General features: G+C 39.2%; 1 protein-coding gene across 1 annotated transcript in view; it reads left to right on the plus strand.

Annotated features, from left to right (window-relative positions):
- Positions 1–231: 231 nt before the first annotated feature.
- LOC140242112 (galactocerebrosidase-like) overlaps positions 232–17,772 on the plus strand; it is a 31,529-nt gene continuing 13,988 nt past the window's right edge. The window contains exons 1-5 of the mRNA XM_072321874.1: positions 232–369; positions 12,890–12,958; positions 14,468–14,620; positions 15,133–15,297; positions 16,561–16,727. Of these exons, the coding sequence (XP_072177975.1) occupies positions 232–369; positions 12,890–12,958; positions 14,468–14,620; positions 15,133–15,297; positions 16,561–16,727 (692 nt within the window). The remainder of the gene's footprint in view (positions 370–12,889; positions 12,959–14,467; positions 14,621–15,132; positions 15,298–16,560; positions 16,728–17,772) is intronic.

Raw genomic sequence — 17,772 nt, forward strand, 5'->3', positions numbered from 1 at the left:
GCAATCACCTGACTATGTCATGTGACAAACGCTCTGCCCACCGGTTGTAGTTCGTTCTGCGTGTATGGATACAGTACCGCCCACGCACGCCACGATTCCCCTCCGGTAACTTCCCTGTGCCTACAGATGTATCTCATCGAACATCGACTTCAACGAGCTCGAGCTGGCTAGTTGCATGTAATCTGCGCCGTACGGTTGCCAGAAACAGGGCCAAGTTCTAGCAATTTCGTTATGGCATCTTTATCCCTACTGAGCTCAGTGATTCATCTCGTTGTTGTGACATCTTTTGCTCTTGGTAGCTATGTTATTGACGATACAAATGGACTCGGGAGAAGGTTTGACGGAATAGGTGGCTTGAGCGGTGGAGGTGTGAGTATTTAGCTCAACTTGTGCTGTGAGTTCGGTCACTACAAAGCCCACTTTACTACTGTCATCGGCTGGTTCCTGTTTTTCTACTTGCTCTAGTCTATAGATGTCAAAACATTGTGCATTGCGTGGTGGCCCCAAAGCCAAACCCAAACCCCTGGATTGCCAAACTTCGACTGTACACATAATTCTTCAGTCTGCATAAAACTTACTAAAATTTTATTAATACTAATATTAAATAAAATAAATTTATACCTCTAAAACTAAAATACTGAATACAGTCATTAGTACAAGTTACAACTTTCGAAATTTCACTTTATTCTTTAAATTACCAGGCAATAGTTCAAGTCACTGTACTTGTACAGTGAGCTGTGTCTATACTCTTTAAGAGTCTAACAAAATTGTTACGTGTAGAATTCTAGTCGACCTACATAGCTAGGGCCTACATTTAGAAAGTAAATTAACTTAAGAACTGAAGCACTTGTGGGTCTTGACTTTCTCAAACAAACAAGTTTCTAGGGTCTTATTTTTACCTTGAACCTTGAATGAGTACTCTCCCAAAAGTGAAGACGCTGTCCTGGAGAGGGCTTTGCTTAACTATACACAGCCCAGTCGCCGCTGTACATACGTAGCGCGACAGGGCTGTACCAACGAAGCTCCAAACACGAAGAGGGTCCAACGATCGCATGCGATCGGATTGAATTTTGATACTTTAGATCATTTTTTTGCCACTTCAAACTCATATGACGAACAAAATGATAATGAGACTTCATATCTATGCTATGGGTATTGAAATTTAGATTCAATAACTTACCTAAATTGATGGTTATATGCAGCATGTGTGAACGGTTCACGAACGGTACATCGTCTTTCACGCCAGGCCATTTCCAATATTCGGGAGGTCACATGATCTGAATGCCCTTTCAAAAGGTCGCGCTGTCGACCGTGCTGCTACACCAACACTCAAGCAGCGCATCACACGCACGCAAAAGATTTCCGCAGAGATCAAGGCGCCATTTTGAATTCTGCAACGATGAACCGCGACGGTGTTAGGGAATCCGCCAGAAAGTATCATTTTTTGGTTCCATGGACTTATCACGAGGGCTCTCAATGGACTTACGAACCTTCTGTAATACAAGCATGCACTTAAGGTGAGTAACGTTTGGTAACGTGTACATTGTTTATAAAGAACGTATAAATTTTCATAAGTTTTGTAGTTGTGTTGTGGTTCCCCACTTTGAAGGTGCCCGCTCGCTGGTCAGACGCTGTATTCGCGTAGCGTATTAACAGCGTCTGGTCGGGCTAGCTTTGCTGTGCAGTGTGCTGTAGCATATAGGGAAAGCATATAGGGTGTGCTGTCGTGATGTGAGCTCCTGTGCGTCTACAGGTGGGCAAGTCCAAGATAATGTCCCCTCAGATGCTCAAAATTCATCTTGATTTTATCAAAAAGTTATTGATATCATGTTGTAGCCAAAGAGTTAAATCATATATTTCCAGCAAAGAAAATATTGAATTATGCAAATTTATGCAAGAAATATGGCCTTGATTTGCATAAATCAAAAACAAACCTTACGTATGGGACAAATTATAAATATTCATCTAAAATCAGTTGAATTTGTCCTTGACCTAGTTCCTTTATGGACATGACCCCTGTATGAGTTAGTATAATCTGCAATTGGTAAGACAAGGTCAGCACATTAATTATGCAAATTATGCACTTTCCCAGAACATAGTGTCCCATACGTAAGGATTTGAGTATGTTTTTTTAAGTTTTTTCTGAAGATTTGTAACATTGACCAATCATACTTTAGGAAGTTCTAATTTATTCATGTCAACTCCAGATTAGCAAAACTAAATGAGGAAATTTAATTAGTCCTTCATCTTATAACTAATTAAAGTTTGCTTACGTATGGGACAAATGCCTTACGTATGGGACATTACATGCAAAGTGAATGGGAAAACCGCCTTTTGACATGAATGCTATATGTCCTTACATTTGTTTGGTTAATGGTTATCTTTGCACCTACTCTGAAGGAAATGTCTATATATCTGCCTCTCCTACTCAGTTGACCTCAGGGAGAGTGTAAGAACAGCATTATTGAGTCATTCTATGATTAAGAAAGGAAAATAAAGAATATTCATTTATACTTGTATTTTCTTATTTTCATTACAGGCTGTGCAGCTGGTCTTAAATTAACATTCCCCGTTAACATTTTGATATTGGACATTTTCTTAATTCAGTTATCATTTTCAACTTTACCTCTCTACAAAATGACTTTGTCCAAGAATGGGATTCTCTGAGTGTCATTTTAGGTGCAGTACACTGTTCAGCATGTACCACAGGTTGTACAGCCTCAAAAGCGAAATCAAAACAATTGTGCTTATGGCGCTCATCAATGACAACATTATAGGTCTTACTGAAAAGAAAAATCACTTAAGGTGTGAGCAGGTAACTTTGTCATTACTAGAGTTGATAGCAAAGGAAAAACCCTATGAGAATACTTTTTATTTTGATATGATTGTTAATATTTCAACTGCTCACCCTCAGAATATGTCATGACTTTAACATCAAGGTCATGAACATGATTTCTGAAAATCCTGTAAAATGAAGACTATAGTTTACATTTGCTATAAACCACAATATCAATACTGGTTCTGTGGTTGGAGTGCTAAAAACACAAATTACACAAACAAATAGGGAATTCAATATTCTTTTCTATTTTGTGTTTGAAGAGACAGATGTGCTCTGAGACACCTTCATCAACTCATACTTACTTTGTACCCCACATCTACACAATTATCAACATACATTGCAATCTGGTAGTGTATGATCAAATGAGGTTATTAGAATTTATTCAAAATTGTAATTTGCAGATCAGTGAGTAACTTAAGTGTTTCAAATCTAGATTTGAATGTGCAAATGATAATCTTTGCTGTATCGCTACACAAGCATGTATGTATGTACAAAGTAACACAAATTTTGTCGTCTTTGGTTTCATAGACACGAAGCCAAGCAATTTGAAAAAAAAAAAAAAAAACAGCATTGGTACATACATTCTTCTATCTCCTTGAAATCTAAAACTTTCATTAAAATTTGATTGATTTTGCAGTTCAGCTAAAATTCACATGGCAAAACATGATGATTACAGAGCAAAATGAAGTACTCTTGTTGTTGTTTTGTGCTGCATTTCAAACAATTATAAAAGCTTTATAAAAACTCAGACAACTTGCAAGGTAAGCCTAGAGCTACTGAAAGTACCCACTTCAAACTGTATTTGCAAATTACACTGTACATGACATTTGATTCTAAAGTTGAAATTATCAAGACTACAAATTAGTTATTGTACATGTACATGTATGCTATATCAAGGTCACAAGCTAGAATTCGCTCATTTTTTTTTTTTCATTTGATGAAAAAATATTGACTAGAGTAATTACAAATGGGCTAGAAATAGAGTGTCAGTACACTATATCTGTATGTGCAGACATCATGAGGACAGTGTTAATGCATGACGGAATCCAAACTATGACATTTAATTGTAAATTGGTAATTACTTTTATTTGTTTTATTTTAGCTTTTGCTAGGTACCTGAACCAGGAAAGTACCCACTTAGAAGTCTATTTCCTTTGTTACATGTTGTAGCATGATTTGTGGAACTGAATATGACACTATGGGGAAATTTAAAGTCATTCCCATGAATGCATTTGTGCACTAAAGACAAATGTCCCATACGTAAGTTGAGCCATGTCCCATACGTAAGGTGTACTTTCGTTAATTAAACCAACTTCATGAAAATATGCTTTATTCTTTTGCAGTGAAACTTTGCTGGAAGATACTTCAGTATTGTACCTTTCTTCACTTCCAAACAGAACTTGATCAGTAAGGTACTTTCAGAGAATTTTCAGTTCAAACTTTATTTTGAAAAATCCAGTTTTTCTCTGGTCCCATACGTAAGTTGGCATATTTTTCTTAATAAAACCATTAACCCAAGGTCAAATGACATCAAACTTAAACACAATATTCTTCTCAGGGATACCAGTCCTCCTGATGATAAACAATAAAATCCAAGTGCTCCTTCATTACTTTTCAGAGGTTTGAAATCTCTGAATGTCCCATACGTAAGGTGCGCGATATCTTGGACTTGCCCAGGTGCAGGTCCGGTGCTCGGTGCAGATGTGCCTCTCATTACAGCATCTTGATGGTATAGGGAGCAGAGCCATCTAGCCATCTGTTGTATGACAGGCAGGGCTGCACCCTACAGTAGGTCATCAACATGATCAAAGAACATGATGGTATAGTTGGGTGTCCAACACATCGACGCCCTTACAATGTTTTTCTATCAATTTAAGATAGGCCTACTTAAAATATCTCACAATTTGCCTGAAATTTTACTCACATGCAAAGAAAATACTCTGAATTCATAGGCGTGCATTGAAAATGCGCTTTGCGGTACGCGCTCCAAGATATTAAACTGCTTCGAATGTGTGGGTTGTTATTTTGACATACTCAGTTGCGCCGTATTTTGAAACCAACACCCCTACCCTCCACTGACAATACGTGTGAAGTGTACGTAATCAAATGCTTTCCCTAGTATGCATTCATAATCAACGGTATAGTTGTTTTGCTGCTGATCTTGTTTGTTATAAGATTTTTATGCCTCTGCCTCGAAGTGGTGCCGGAGGCATTATGTTTTCGGGTTGTCCGTCCGTCCGTCCGTCCTTCCATCCGTCCTTCCGTCCGCAATGAATTTTGTGGACAGCGTAACTAAAAAACCTTTTGAGGTATCCTAATGAAACTTGGCATGTATGTTTATCTTTTAGTGATGGTGAATTCTGTAATCTCATTGGTCAATCAACCACTGAATATATCCCGTATTACGTGATAAGGTCATATTGTGCGCATGCGCTAAATCCACCACTTAAAGGGAACGCAAACCCAAAGAGCAATGTGGATTGAGTGAAAGCAGCAACATTAATAGAACACATCAGTGAAAGTTTGAGGAAAATCGGACAATCGATGTAAAAGTTATGAATTGTTAAAGTTTTGGTGTTGGAACCGCTGGATGAGGAGACTACTAGAGGTTATGACGTATGAGTGGACAACAATACAAAGAAAATATAAAGAAAATTCAACAAAAATTCGCTTTTCTAGCATTATGAAAGATCACTTGACTAACCGCTTTCAGAAAGCAGGGGGAATAATTGTTACCCTTTACATATGTCAGTATCAAGTTGATGGAATTTGTAATTTTCATGAAAAATGAATTTTTGTGGAATTTTCTTTATATTTTCTTTATATTGTTGTCCACACATACGTCACAACCTCTAGTAGTCTCCTCATCCAGCGGTTTCAACATCAAAACTTTAAAAACTCATAACTTTTGCATCGATTTTCCGATTTTCTTCAAACTTTCACTAATGTGTTCTACTAATGTTGCTGCTTTCGCTCAATCCACATCGCTCTTTGGGTTTGCGTTCCCTTTAATATTTTCCATATTCCGTGATATGATGTCATGATATTACACAGCTAGCTGTGCGTGTACCAAAGACGCTTATAGGAAAGTGCGCACTAATCCTGTACAAAACAAATGGACAGCGCGCAGTCCTCAAGCATATTACGCACATAAACTGAGACCACCAGACGCTTGATAAACGACAACAGCAACTTAAGTATCTGGCTACTGCAGTATATTATGGTGTGTACATACTGTATATGTATGCGCGCGTACAGTAATCAGCTCGCGAGACGTAGGCCTAAGTCAACATGGTCATGGCTGACAGCCGGCAATTTCAACATCATTCACGAGGGAAAATCAGCGAGAAGAAGGTTAGCACTTACACTAAAAGATAAAATCGTTATACCCTGCTTGTTTTTACGAAAATCAGGAAATATCTACAGTCTGGTGCCATATTCCATTCAGTCTCCGGCCTCATGGAATATGGCACCAGACCGTAGATATTTGCCCATATTTCGTGAACAAGCAGGGGGTAACTAATAGTATTAGGGGGTGAAGTTGTGCCTATCAACTTTTGGGTGCACATGCTCAAGGTCAAAGGTCAAAAGGTCAAGGTCAAATGCTTAAAATTTCACTATTTCCCCCATATCTATGCAATGCCTGAAGATATTTTCTTGAAACCTTGTGTATACATGTATTACCCAATTAAGATTCTCTGGTAAAAGTTTGGGGTCATGAGGTCAAAGGTCAAGCAAAAATGGTAAAATTTCACTTTTTTATCTGTATCTTGGAAATTGTTCAAGGTATCTTCATTGAACATAGTATATATGCATGCACTGACTGGCAGTGATTATCTACTTTGTAGGCAATTTGGGGTTCATGGGGTTAAAGGTCAGGGGTCAAAGGTCAAGGGCAACACTTCAAAATGTTATTATTTCCCTCATATTTATGCAATGCAATTTTTTTTTAAACTTGGTGTATGCATGTAGGCCTTTTAACCGAATAGAGATTCTTTAGGTATTTTTTTTTTTGGCAAAAAGGTCAAAGGTCAAAAGGTCAAAGATCAAGTGAAAGTGCTGAACTTACAATACATATGTACCTCCATATCTCGGAAGTGGCTCAAGTTATCTTGAAACGTAGTACATATTTATGCATGTTCTGCCTGACAGTGATTCTCATATGAATTTTAGGGTCAAAGGCCAGATGAAAATGGTAAAAATTTACTATTCAATACAGAAATTGCACTTCTTCTCCATACCTTGAAAATTACACAATACATAAACTTATGAAAGGGTCAAAGTCAAGTTAAAGTCCTTAAATCCCCAAATACATGTACATGCTCTCCTATTCATCCAATTTAATCTAGGTCAAGGAAGGTGAACATTCAACACATTTGTGACAAACATGTCATTTTAATATTTTGCCAATTTTGTGAAAATGTAATCACACATTGTCCACATGTACTATAGAACTATTAGGAGAATCGTGCATTATGGCAGAGGCATACCAGTCGCCATAGCGACATTTCTAGTTCAGTAATATTTCAACATCCTCAAATCCCCAGTGAAGAATGCAAAACCATTGCGCCTACAATTGTAGTTGCATGTGTGAAAGTTTGTTCTTTATGCGCAGTGCTATAAATAGAGGGGTGTCGGTTTCAATGTACAGTGTCAATGTGTTGGACACCTAGTATACTACTTTGGCTGGGAGAGTATTCCAGAATCTTATGGCTCGGGGGTAAAAACTCTAGGTGGCAGTTTACTCTGGAATATGGTTGGTGATATGACAGGTTGTGGTTCCTTGTGTTATTTTATGATATCCTGATTTCTTCTGGCATGACATTGTCTTTACAGTGTGAGTTGATCATTACCATGATGAAATTTTGGTCATACTTTTCAGGTCTAGACATTCTAGAACACCTAAAATTTCATCTGGCCACTCTACAACTTTAGTACAAGGCTACATCTCTAGAATTATTCAAAATTAGGACTTGTGGCCTTGCCCTTGGCCTAAAATCTCCTTTGTTCTTTTTTTTTTTTTACCCTCTGAAAGTCTCTTCTGATGATATCTTCTATAGTTTTCTTTAGATCAAAGATCTTTAGATCTTACTTTTTGGTTAAAGGTAGGGGATACCTTTTACAGACCTCCCAAAATGCAGCAAAACATTAAATATGAACCTCAGGGGACTTGTTTAGGCCACTGCTGAGAAATTTGGAGGTCAACAGTTATCTACAATTTGAATAATGCACAAAACTCAACTACTCAGTAGTTCTGTGTGTCAGCCACACTTAAGCCTTTTTGTTGCAGTCTTCTGTATTTGTTTATCTATAAGACACAAATCTAAAAGTATAAGAGCTGATGTAATAACATAGAGTGTGTGGCAAGAATGTATATAGAAATGTTTGTAAGTTTTGATGAACTTTCTTCACAAACTATACATGATGGACACACATGCAGTGCATGGGTCTGCAAAGGTAGCCTAGTAATGTACTGGAATTTACGGTGAGCCCCGAAAAAAATTCAATTCAAAATCTAACGGTCAATAAATATGTACTAAATGTTACCTTCCACTTTCAATACTTTATGGAAGTTTCTAAAATGATACTCTCTTCAACATACCACTGTATTTATACAACTCTTCATTTAAGGCATGCAAATGGGATTCCCTACCTTTAAAGTATGGTGAACGAGAAAAAAAGGATGATATTCATAAACAAGGTGATTTATACATTCCTGGAAAGCTGAATTCTCTAGGAATATGAATAATTAACTTTCAGAAGGTAAAAACATCTCCAGAACGATAGAGAGATGGTGTTTTAAGACTCTTTTTAGACCACCAGAACCCGATCTGACGGCAAAATTTTGTTGACCAAAATTATGACGTCATGAAATGTGCGCTGTGCTACCACTCCATCCACACAGTGGGCTCCGTCTATGGAGGGCCGTTGCGGACGTGGTTCGTTTGGGGCATACGTATGGAGAGGCAGTGTGCCCGTTTCCATGTATGTCCCAAACGAGTGGTGTTCTCGGCGGCCATCCATATCCGTCGCCTCTCAATCGCTTCTTCTACCGCTCCGACTTTGCCACTGTCACTATCAGTGTCATTGTCACTGTCATCACTCAATTCACTCTCGATGTCAAACTTAAAGTCTTTCCGTACACTATAAGGGAAATTTGGACGTTTTAATGTCTCAGCCGAGAAAGCAGAGGCGACTAAAGACAGGCCAGATACTGCATCCGCCCACCAAGAAATACGTGCTTTATGAATGGGGGACTCGATGTCCCGCTGCACTCGTAAAGGGTTTTGTTCATTTCGTGACGTCATATTTTAGGGCTCGAAAAAGACAGCTGTTCCGGGGCTAATATCGATGAAGCAAATCAGTCAGTTTTAACTCGCGATTTCTCAGTGGCGCGAATATCTTTCAATAAGTCACATTAATTATCTGTTTTAGGAGACATTTCCCTCTGCTTTGACACCTTTTTTACTGTGATTTTCTTGATTTTGATGTCTCGTTCACCATACTTTAAGGTGTCACCATGATAGTTTTAGCTAAGATTTTTCTAAGATGTATTCCAAGGTATTTTGCCATACCTAAAAAGTGCCTGCCCATGAAGGCAGTAAGAGTCTAAGACTGAGTGATTGGCTTCCATTTGTTGATCATGCAGAGAACCTGGAACTTTGGAGGATTGAACACCATGAGCCAATCCTGTTCCCACTGCTTTAAATTAAATGCATTCAGGGGGATGTTTCATCAGCGCTTGTCAGCGCTGACAACTGTCGGCGCTGACCAATTTCAGCAAAATCCTTGGTTTTGATTGGCTGAGATGCTCTGGTCACTGACTGTTACTATGGTGATTCAATTTGTCAGCGCCGACAAACGTAGATGAAACACCCCCCAGATCTTGCTGTAGTACAGAAGAGTCCCGCTCTGAAGTTACTTTAAATATGGTAGAGCATGAAGTCATCCGCAAATCGGCAGACCTTTGTCCCAAATGTCAGATACTGTGGCAAATTGTTGATGTACAGAAGAAATATCAACGGACTCCGGACACTGCCTTGTGGCACCCCAGAGGTAACATCAGCAATTTTTGAAGTTGAACCTTTGAGTATCACCTGTTGAGTGCGATACTGCAAGAAGGGGGCAGTCCAGCTGTTCAACGTATTGCAGAGTCATGTGGAACTTTGTAGAATGCTTTAATAGTGAAATCGAGCAAGATAACAGCATCCTGTTTGCAAGCATTGATTGCATTGATTCCTGCGGCAAGGTCCTGTACAGCAAGAATAAGCTAGTGATTCACTAGATTGTTTCTTGTGGAAAACCATGTTGTGCTTCATACAGGATATTGTAGCTGCTTGAGTGATCCATGATGGAGCTGCACACAGTGCGTTCCGGCATCTTACACAAGATAGATGTTAGGGAGATTGATCTGTAGTATCCCGGAAGATTTCTTTCACCTTTTCTGAAGATGGAGACAACATCGGCTTTCCTCCAATCATCAGTAACTTGACACTGGTCTAGGGATGTTTGAAAGAAGAGGGTAAATAGTGGTGCAAGTTCTATTGCAGGTTCCTTCAACAATCTGGTAGTGATACAATGTATCCTCAGGACCAGTTGCCTTGTGGATCTGGAGATTAGAGTAAAGCTTATGAACTCCACTCACTGATATCATGATGTCTGCATGCTTGGGTATGGACAGAGGCCTTTGTCCACCATGCATGAAGCGTTCTCGATGTTGTTGAAAACTGATACAAATTGATCATTCAAAATATCTGCCCTCCTTTGACTATCTGAGTGTGTTTGTCACTATCTTGGCCTTTGAAGGAGGCTATGCTGTGGAATCGCATTGCTTGCTGTTGATCTTTAGGATTGGGGGGGGGGGGGGCTTTGGTCTGTGAGTGGCATCTGAGTGGCATCTGGGCTGATGAAGTTGGTGATGCAATCACTGTATGCTTCCTTCTAAGCTGTTCTGCACCTTGCTCCTTTAGGCTTGGGTATTTGTGAAAGTCTCTCTCCTTGGCGCGCCTTCTGGCATGCAGATAGCAACGTTTCTTCCTTCTGTTGAGCCACTTAACTGAAGTTGTGATCCATGGCTGACTAAACCTCAAGGAAGACGTTATTGAAGACCGTACATGATTATTCAGAAGATTATGGAGGAAACCTTTGATGGCTCACCACATTCTCACGTCACTGGATAGAATGTCCAATAAAGTCCATCTGGAATCCTGTGCATTCTTCCTTCATGTCCTGGCCAGAAACATGTTTTCATGATAAAATTTTCTGTTTGTTTTCTGTGTTTTGCTGGTTTTTTGTTTTTTGTTTTGTTTTGTTTTGTTTTTGTTTTTTTAAGGGGATTATGAGGCCTGCAATCCAACATACTTAGGGGATAAAGTGTCTTGGAACTTTTCCTATCCATCCACACACTAGAGGTGTTTTTATTGTCCCCGCCGAACGAGTTCGAGCAGGGGACTATGAAACGGGCTCCGTACGTGTGTGTGTCCGTCCGTCCGTCCGTTCATGTGTGCGTCCGTGTGTGATCAAAATCTTCAATTTGCTACTTCTCTGTCATTTATGAGCCAATTTTGATTCTGTTTGCTTTATATGATAGCACTACATGGGAGCTTTGAAACTTCTGCACAGAATTTCAGTCGTGACCTTTGACCTTGACCTTTGACCTATATTGTACATTTTGCTACAAAATGCTACTCCTTTGCCATTTCTAACCCGATTTCGATTCCGTTTGCTTTATATGATGGCACTAGGTGAGGGCTTCAAAACTTCTACACAGAATTTTGACCTTTGACTTCTTTGACCTTTGACCTTGATTTTGACCTGTATTGTACATTTTGCTACAAAATGCTACTCCTTCGCCATTTCTAACCCGATTTCGATTCCGTTTGCTTTATGTGATGGCACTAGGTGAGGGCTTCAAAGCTTCTACACAGAATTTTGACCTTTGACTTCTTTGACCTTTGACCTTGATTTTTTGACCTATATTGTACATTTTGCTACAAAATGCTACTCCTTCGCCATTTCTAACCCGATTTCGATTCCGTTTGCTTTATGTGATGGCACTAGGTGAGTGCTTCAACACTTCTACACAGAATTTTGACCTTTGACTTCTTTGACCTTTGACCTTGATTTTTTGACGTTTGACCTTGATTTTTTGACCTGTATTGTACATTTTGCTACAAAATGCTACTCCTTCGCCATTTCTAACCTGATTTCGATTCCGTTTGCTTTATGTGATGGCACTAGGTGAGGGCTTCAACACTTCTACACAGAATTTTGACCTTTGACTTCTTTGACCTTTGACCTTGATTTTTTGACCTGTATTGTACATTTTGCTACAAAAAGCTACTCCTTCGCCATTTCTAACCCGATTTCGATTCCGTTTGCTTTATGTGACGGCACTAGGTGAGGGCTTCAACACTTCTACACAGAATTTTGACCTTTGACTTCTTTGACCTTTGACCTTGATTTTTGACCTATATTATACATTTTGCTACAAAATGCTACTTCCGGCGGGGACATATATTACGCACCGCGTAATTTCTACTTTTCCTTGTTACTAATACTTTAGTGCCACTCAACCTTATACTGATCCAGCTGACGGCAATAATCTGTTGACTCATTGTGAGCTCCGTAGACACAGAAAATGATATGTGACCTGCCACCAATGTATTTAAATCTGATTTTACTTCTATGAAATGTCAGGATTTATAATCATTGTAGAAGTTTGCTGTTCAAGTTAAGTATTTAGTGTGAAAAGGTGGTATCTCATTTGCTGAAATTCATTGTTTTCTGAAATTATTATGATACATCATGCAGCTTTTTCATTTTCAGTTGCAGCAGGTACCAGTAATGATTTATATTTGGAGGTACCGTGTACAAGTTACACTACCTGCCCTTTGTCTGATTGTGAGTGATCAAATTTCTACTTACATGTAGTACAATGTCCACCTGCTTGACTTCATATCCACAGTTTGAATTTCTTTGTGGTGACTATTAGCTCACCAATTCTTCATGTGTTTTTGTCTTATTTTCCTGTCATTCATTGATTGTTAGGCTACATCACGATTGCTGATTAGCTACGCTGATCCATACCGTAGGCAGATACTGGATTACCTGTTTACAGTAAGTGATCTGATTTACATGTTATTAGGGGCTTATGGATATTGCAATCATGTATTATGATAAAGACTTCCCATAGTCAAGTCGCTTAACATTAAATTCTGAGATTACTGTTGAAGGGTGGATAAAAGCACCAAATGTGGAAAGATGGTTCTACAGAACCTACTCATTAATATTAGAGCAGGAGCCCCTCTGGATTTTTTTAATATTCATGATATAAATGCTGAATTTCATTTTCCAGGAATTTTTACATGCATGAAACTTTGGCAGATTGCACGAGGAGCTAAGATTCACGACAGCAAAATGCATTCAATGCCAGTGACAATTTGTGGAAGTTTCATGGCGCTAAAGTAACATTGTGTTTATGTATGGATCTAGGGAAGTAAAATAACACACACAAAAAAATGTTCAGATTTGTTGTAAATTTTCTCTGTTTTCATGGAATGAAAACATGAACCCAATTTTGAATTCCATGATCAAGAAAGTATTGAAACATGGAGATGATTTAATTAATTACCAGTTTATAAATAGATCATTCTCTTGAGGTGCCACAGTGTGACATGCAAGTAGGCCTAATACTAGTATTCCCAGTTCAGAGTTACGTATGGGGCTGCGGAACATTGCCTGATGTGTGTATATGTTGTTTTTTGTTTTGTTTTGTTTTGTTTTTGTTTTGTTTTTTTTGTTGTTTTGTTGTTTGTTTGTTGTTGTTGTTGGTTGTTTGTTTTTTTTTGGGGGGGGGGAGATGGGGCTGCAGGCTGCTTACAGGGGATGGGGGATGTTCAAGGGTCAGTGATCTCCCCCTCCCCCTTCAAATTAGAAAACGTTCCAAATCCCCTTTGATATATAATACGCATTAACTCTGAACTGGAAATAACACATCACACTGCAATCGCACCTAAACAGTATTAAACTGGTAGTTAATTCAGTCACCTCCATATTTCATATGTTTTGTTGATCATGGAGTTCAAGATTGGGTCTATGTTTTGCAGTTCCATGAGAAATTAAAAAAAATACAACAAATTTGAACCTCTTTTCTGTTACTATGCTTCCTCAGATACATGAATACTTTGTTACCTTCATGGCATGAAACTTTCGCACATTGCCACTGGCATTCAATACATGGCGTAGAATCGCATGCATTTTGCTTGCACAACTCTTGGCTTCCAGCTATATTCAGTCTATTCCTAGTTGATACTTCAAGGTATTTTGCAAATTTTGACTACCAATCTAAAGAGAGGAAAATCTTGCCTTTTGAAAGTGCACACTCCTTGATGTTAACATATAAAAGAATAAGAGTTTGACTTTAACATGAAATGAAAAAGTTAAGGTTTTTAAAACCTAATGTTTGAAAGAAATTTATGCAAAATTACCATCAAATACGTACCTGTACTCTGATATTCAGAATTCAAACTTGATTTCAAAGTTAGGCATTCGTCACATTCAGTCTACTGTGATTCCCAACCTCACCAGGGCACTTTTACATTTTTGTCTCTCCTTCACCTCATGAAGCCCAACTTCGGAGCCTCTCTGCACATCCTCAAGGTCGAAATTGGTGGGGATGCCCAGAGCACAGATGGCATGGAACCCTCACACATGCACTCTGCGGATGATGAGAACTACCAGAGGGGCTACGAGTGGTGGTTGATGAAGGAGGCCAAGGCGGTAGGCATGGACTCTGGCATTCTTTTGCTAATGCATTTTCACCGTTTGCTTCTTTTTGCTTTAAGTTCATTTTGCCTCAGTAACTATATATACTTCTACCTTTAAAAAAAAAAAATCCCTTTTGTTCTCTCTTCTGCATCATTTGTATGATTCTCTTATTTTCTTCTACTTCATCTATCTTTCTCCATGCATCTCTTCCCCTCTTCTATGTTTCTTTTTTTTCTCTCAAATATCTTCTTTTCCTTCCAGCTGTCTTCCTCCCCTTTATCTATCTCTCATCTTTGTCCCCTTATTCCTCCTAATCAGCAGAGCAAGTAATACTATGCAAACAGCTATTAATGATGTACTTTTTTCATGTGTTTATTTCTTACATCTTGTAGCTTAACATGCATGATGAGTCAGTATTCTGTGTTGAACTTCTCTTTAAGGTCACCACATAATGCCTCGCAAAACTGGAAGGATTGTTTTAGTTTAGGTTCTCATTCTAACCCCCCCCCCCCCCCCCCCCACAGCGTAATCCTAACATCAAGCTGTACGGCCTGCCCTGGGGATGGCCTGGGTGGGTGGGCAACTTCACCTCCAGCCCCTACACCGACATCCAGCAGGCGGTCAACTACGTCCTCAAGTGGCTCCAGGGAGCCAAACAGGTGCACAACTTGACCATTGACTACATTGGGGTGAGTGACATTCCTTTTTTTTTTTTTTTTGTCTGACCATTGTCAACATTTAATAAAACGGATGTACAGTCAGACCTCTCCTATCCGGCCTCCCATTGTCCGGATCTCTCTATCATCCGGATGTGATCTCAGCGTGTTTTGGGGTTTTTTTTCTTTCAATCTAATAATTACGGGGAAAAGGAGGATTTCAAACTCAAACAAAATTCCTACAAAAACTCACATAAATAACATATTATTCTCAACATGATTAACATACATTTACATCTAATTGTTATCTAAATAACATGCATTCAGACATTCACTACCCCCAAATCACGGCAAGAACACAGACATTTTTTTAAATATGAAATGAGGGCACGGTACAGGCGATCGTTCTTCTGCAGCTGCATGTATTAAACATTGAGTCTTCCCTATTCGGCCAATCCCTTATCCGGATTAGCGCTGGTTCTGACATGTCCGGATAGGAGAGGTTGGACTGTATAATATAGACGGCTATATTTAGATTGAGTGATTTTTTATGTATCTGATCACTTGTTGAGAAGTCCTTTACCTCCTGACTAATGTTTGCACCAGTCTGTTGAACCAGAGTCATGCTGCGGAACATCTGAAAAGTACATTGTCACATGGATGCCCCCAGGGCATACCGGTGCAAAGCAAGCCCAAGGCAAACGAGTTCCTGTCACATCCTGTTAAATATTTCCTGACAAACTTCATGATTGTATGGACTCTCCAGAATTAACGAATTGGAAGGAGAAAAATTCTTGTCCGACCATATAATTTCCTTGCAAACATACACGTTAGCGTACAATGTATCTCCATTGTTTGGTTTAGCCTTGTGCTTGTGTCTGGTGTGACAGTGTGACCACCTCACATTAAGGCCATGATAATTCAACTGGGATTTTGATGACTTCCTACAGTCTCGATTCATGGACATTTTCAGGGTATGTATGCTAGCCAGGCACCAGAGCGAACAAGCAGACGTGCCAGTAGGCTATAAAGAAATAAAAAATGGTGCTGTTTGGATTTAGCCACAGTTAGCTTATTTGCAGAACAGACAACAAATTTTGTTTTGTAACCGAGGCCTTGTCCGATTGTCTACAGGTTACTCACAAAATTATGATGAATGGACAACTTACTGTAGCAAGGGCATTAGGAAATGAGTGGGTAATGCATATTTTTATACCTCTACCCTAAAGGTGAAAGAGGCATTACTTTTATTTGTAACATGTATAGCAGTAGATCATGCTTTTATCCCCCTTATAGATTTGGAATGAGAGGACCTACAGTATTCCTTACATTAAGCTGCTGCGTAAGACTCTGGATTCCAGCGGGTTTCGGAACACGCAGATTGTTGCCTCGGACGGCAAATTCGAGATAAGCTACGATGTCCTGCGTGACGCAGAGCTGGCCTCAGCTATCAGCATCCTGGGGTAATCCTCCCACTAGATGCTGTGTCTTCCAAACAATGCTGCTGTCCTACCCTTTACCCTTACCCCTTTAATACCCCACCCGCTCGCACCTTACCTGACTCAGCATTTCCCCTAACAGCACCTTCGCACGCGGCTGTTCTTGTCTTTGCTAAAGTTTACTTTATGCCTTGCAAAACACACTACAGTAACTTATTTTTACCCCTTTAGACAGGTCTTATTTGCTGCCCTCAAGCACTAACTGTTCACTATTCACTGTTCACTAGCTGGTCACCAAAGCTAGTGACTTCTTTCGCACCAACCGTGACTAATGTGTGGCCACTAGGGAGACCTGATAATGCTGGCTCGGCGCATGATAGTGACTGTGTGTTTCATTTCTTGCTTTTAATACTTTGCTTGTTGGCTGATTTGCTGGTTTTCAGGACTCACATCAGGCAAACTTTATGCTAGCTGAGTCACTTTCTCCTTGGTCTGTCATCTCTGATAGGAATAACAAGCCCTGATCAAGTGAGAGCTTGTATTTACGGGTGTTTTTACTTGGCATATATTTTAGGATTTGCAATTGCAGATGGTACACAGTCCTGTCTCAGAGCAATGTACTTGTGCATTTGACAGTGTGATTTCTGTGACAGTGTTATTCTTATGTAGAAATTTGGGGGATGAAGCTTTGCTATAAAAAATTATCAGAATCATGGCTGCCAGACATAATTGTTTTTACATATAGTTGTATTAGCAATCTTGTCTTGTTTGTCTCTATCAAGCAGAATAGGAAAATAGATATTTAACTTGTCATATTTTAGTCTCTTGTTTGATGAAATGGGAAAAAGTAGACGCACAGCCCTTTGGAGGATCTCGTGGTTGCTTACTTACCATTAGTCAATCATTGCATCCTTTAGTGGGCATGTAAAACCAGCCAATTCGATTAGAAGCAAAACGAACATTCATCTGAACGTTTATCTGAATTATTTCTCTATTTTCCCAATGTTTTCACCTCTGACAAATTACTTTTAAACCATTTCTGACGGGAACCAGAGCTATTCTACTCAAA

The sequence above is a fragment of the Diadema setosum genome, chromosome 18, assembly GCF_964275005.1.
Source record: "Diadema setosum chromosome 18, eeDiaSeto1, whole genome shotgun sequence".
NCBI classification, from domain to species: Eukaryota; Metazoa; Echinodermata; class Echinoidea; order Diadematoida; family Diadematidae; genus Diadema; species Diadema setosum.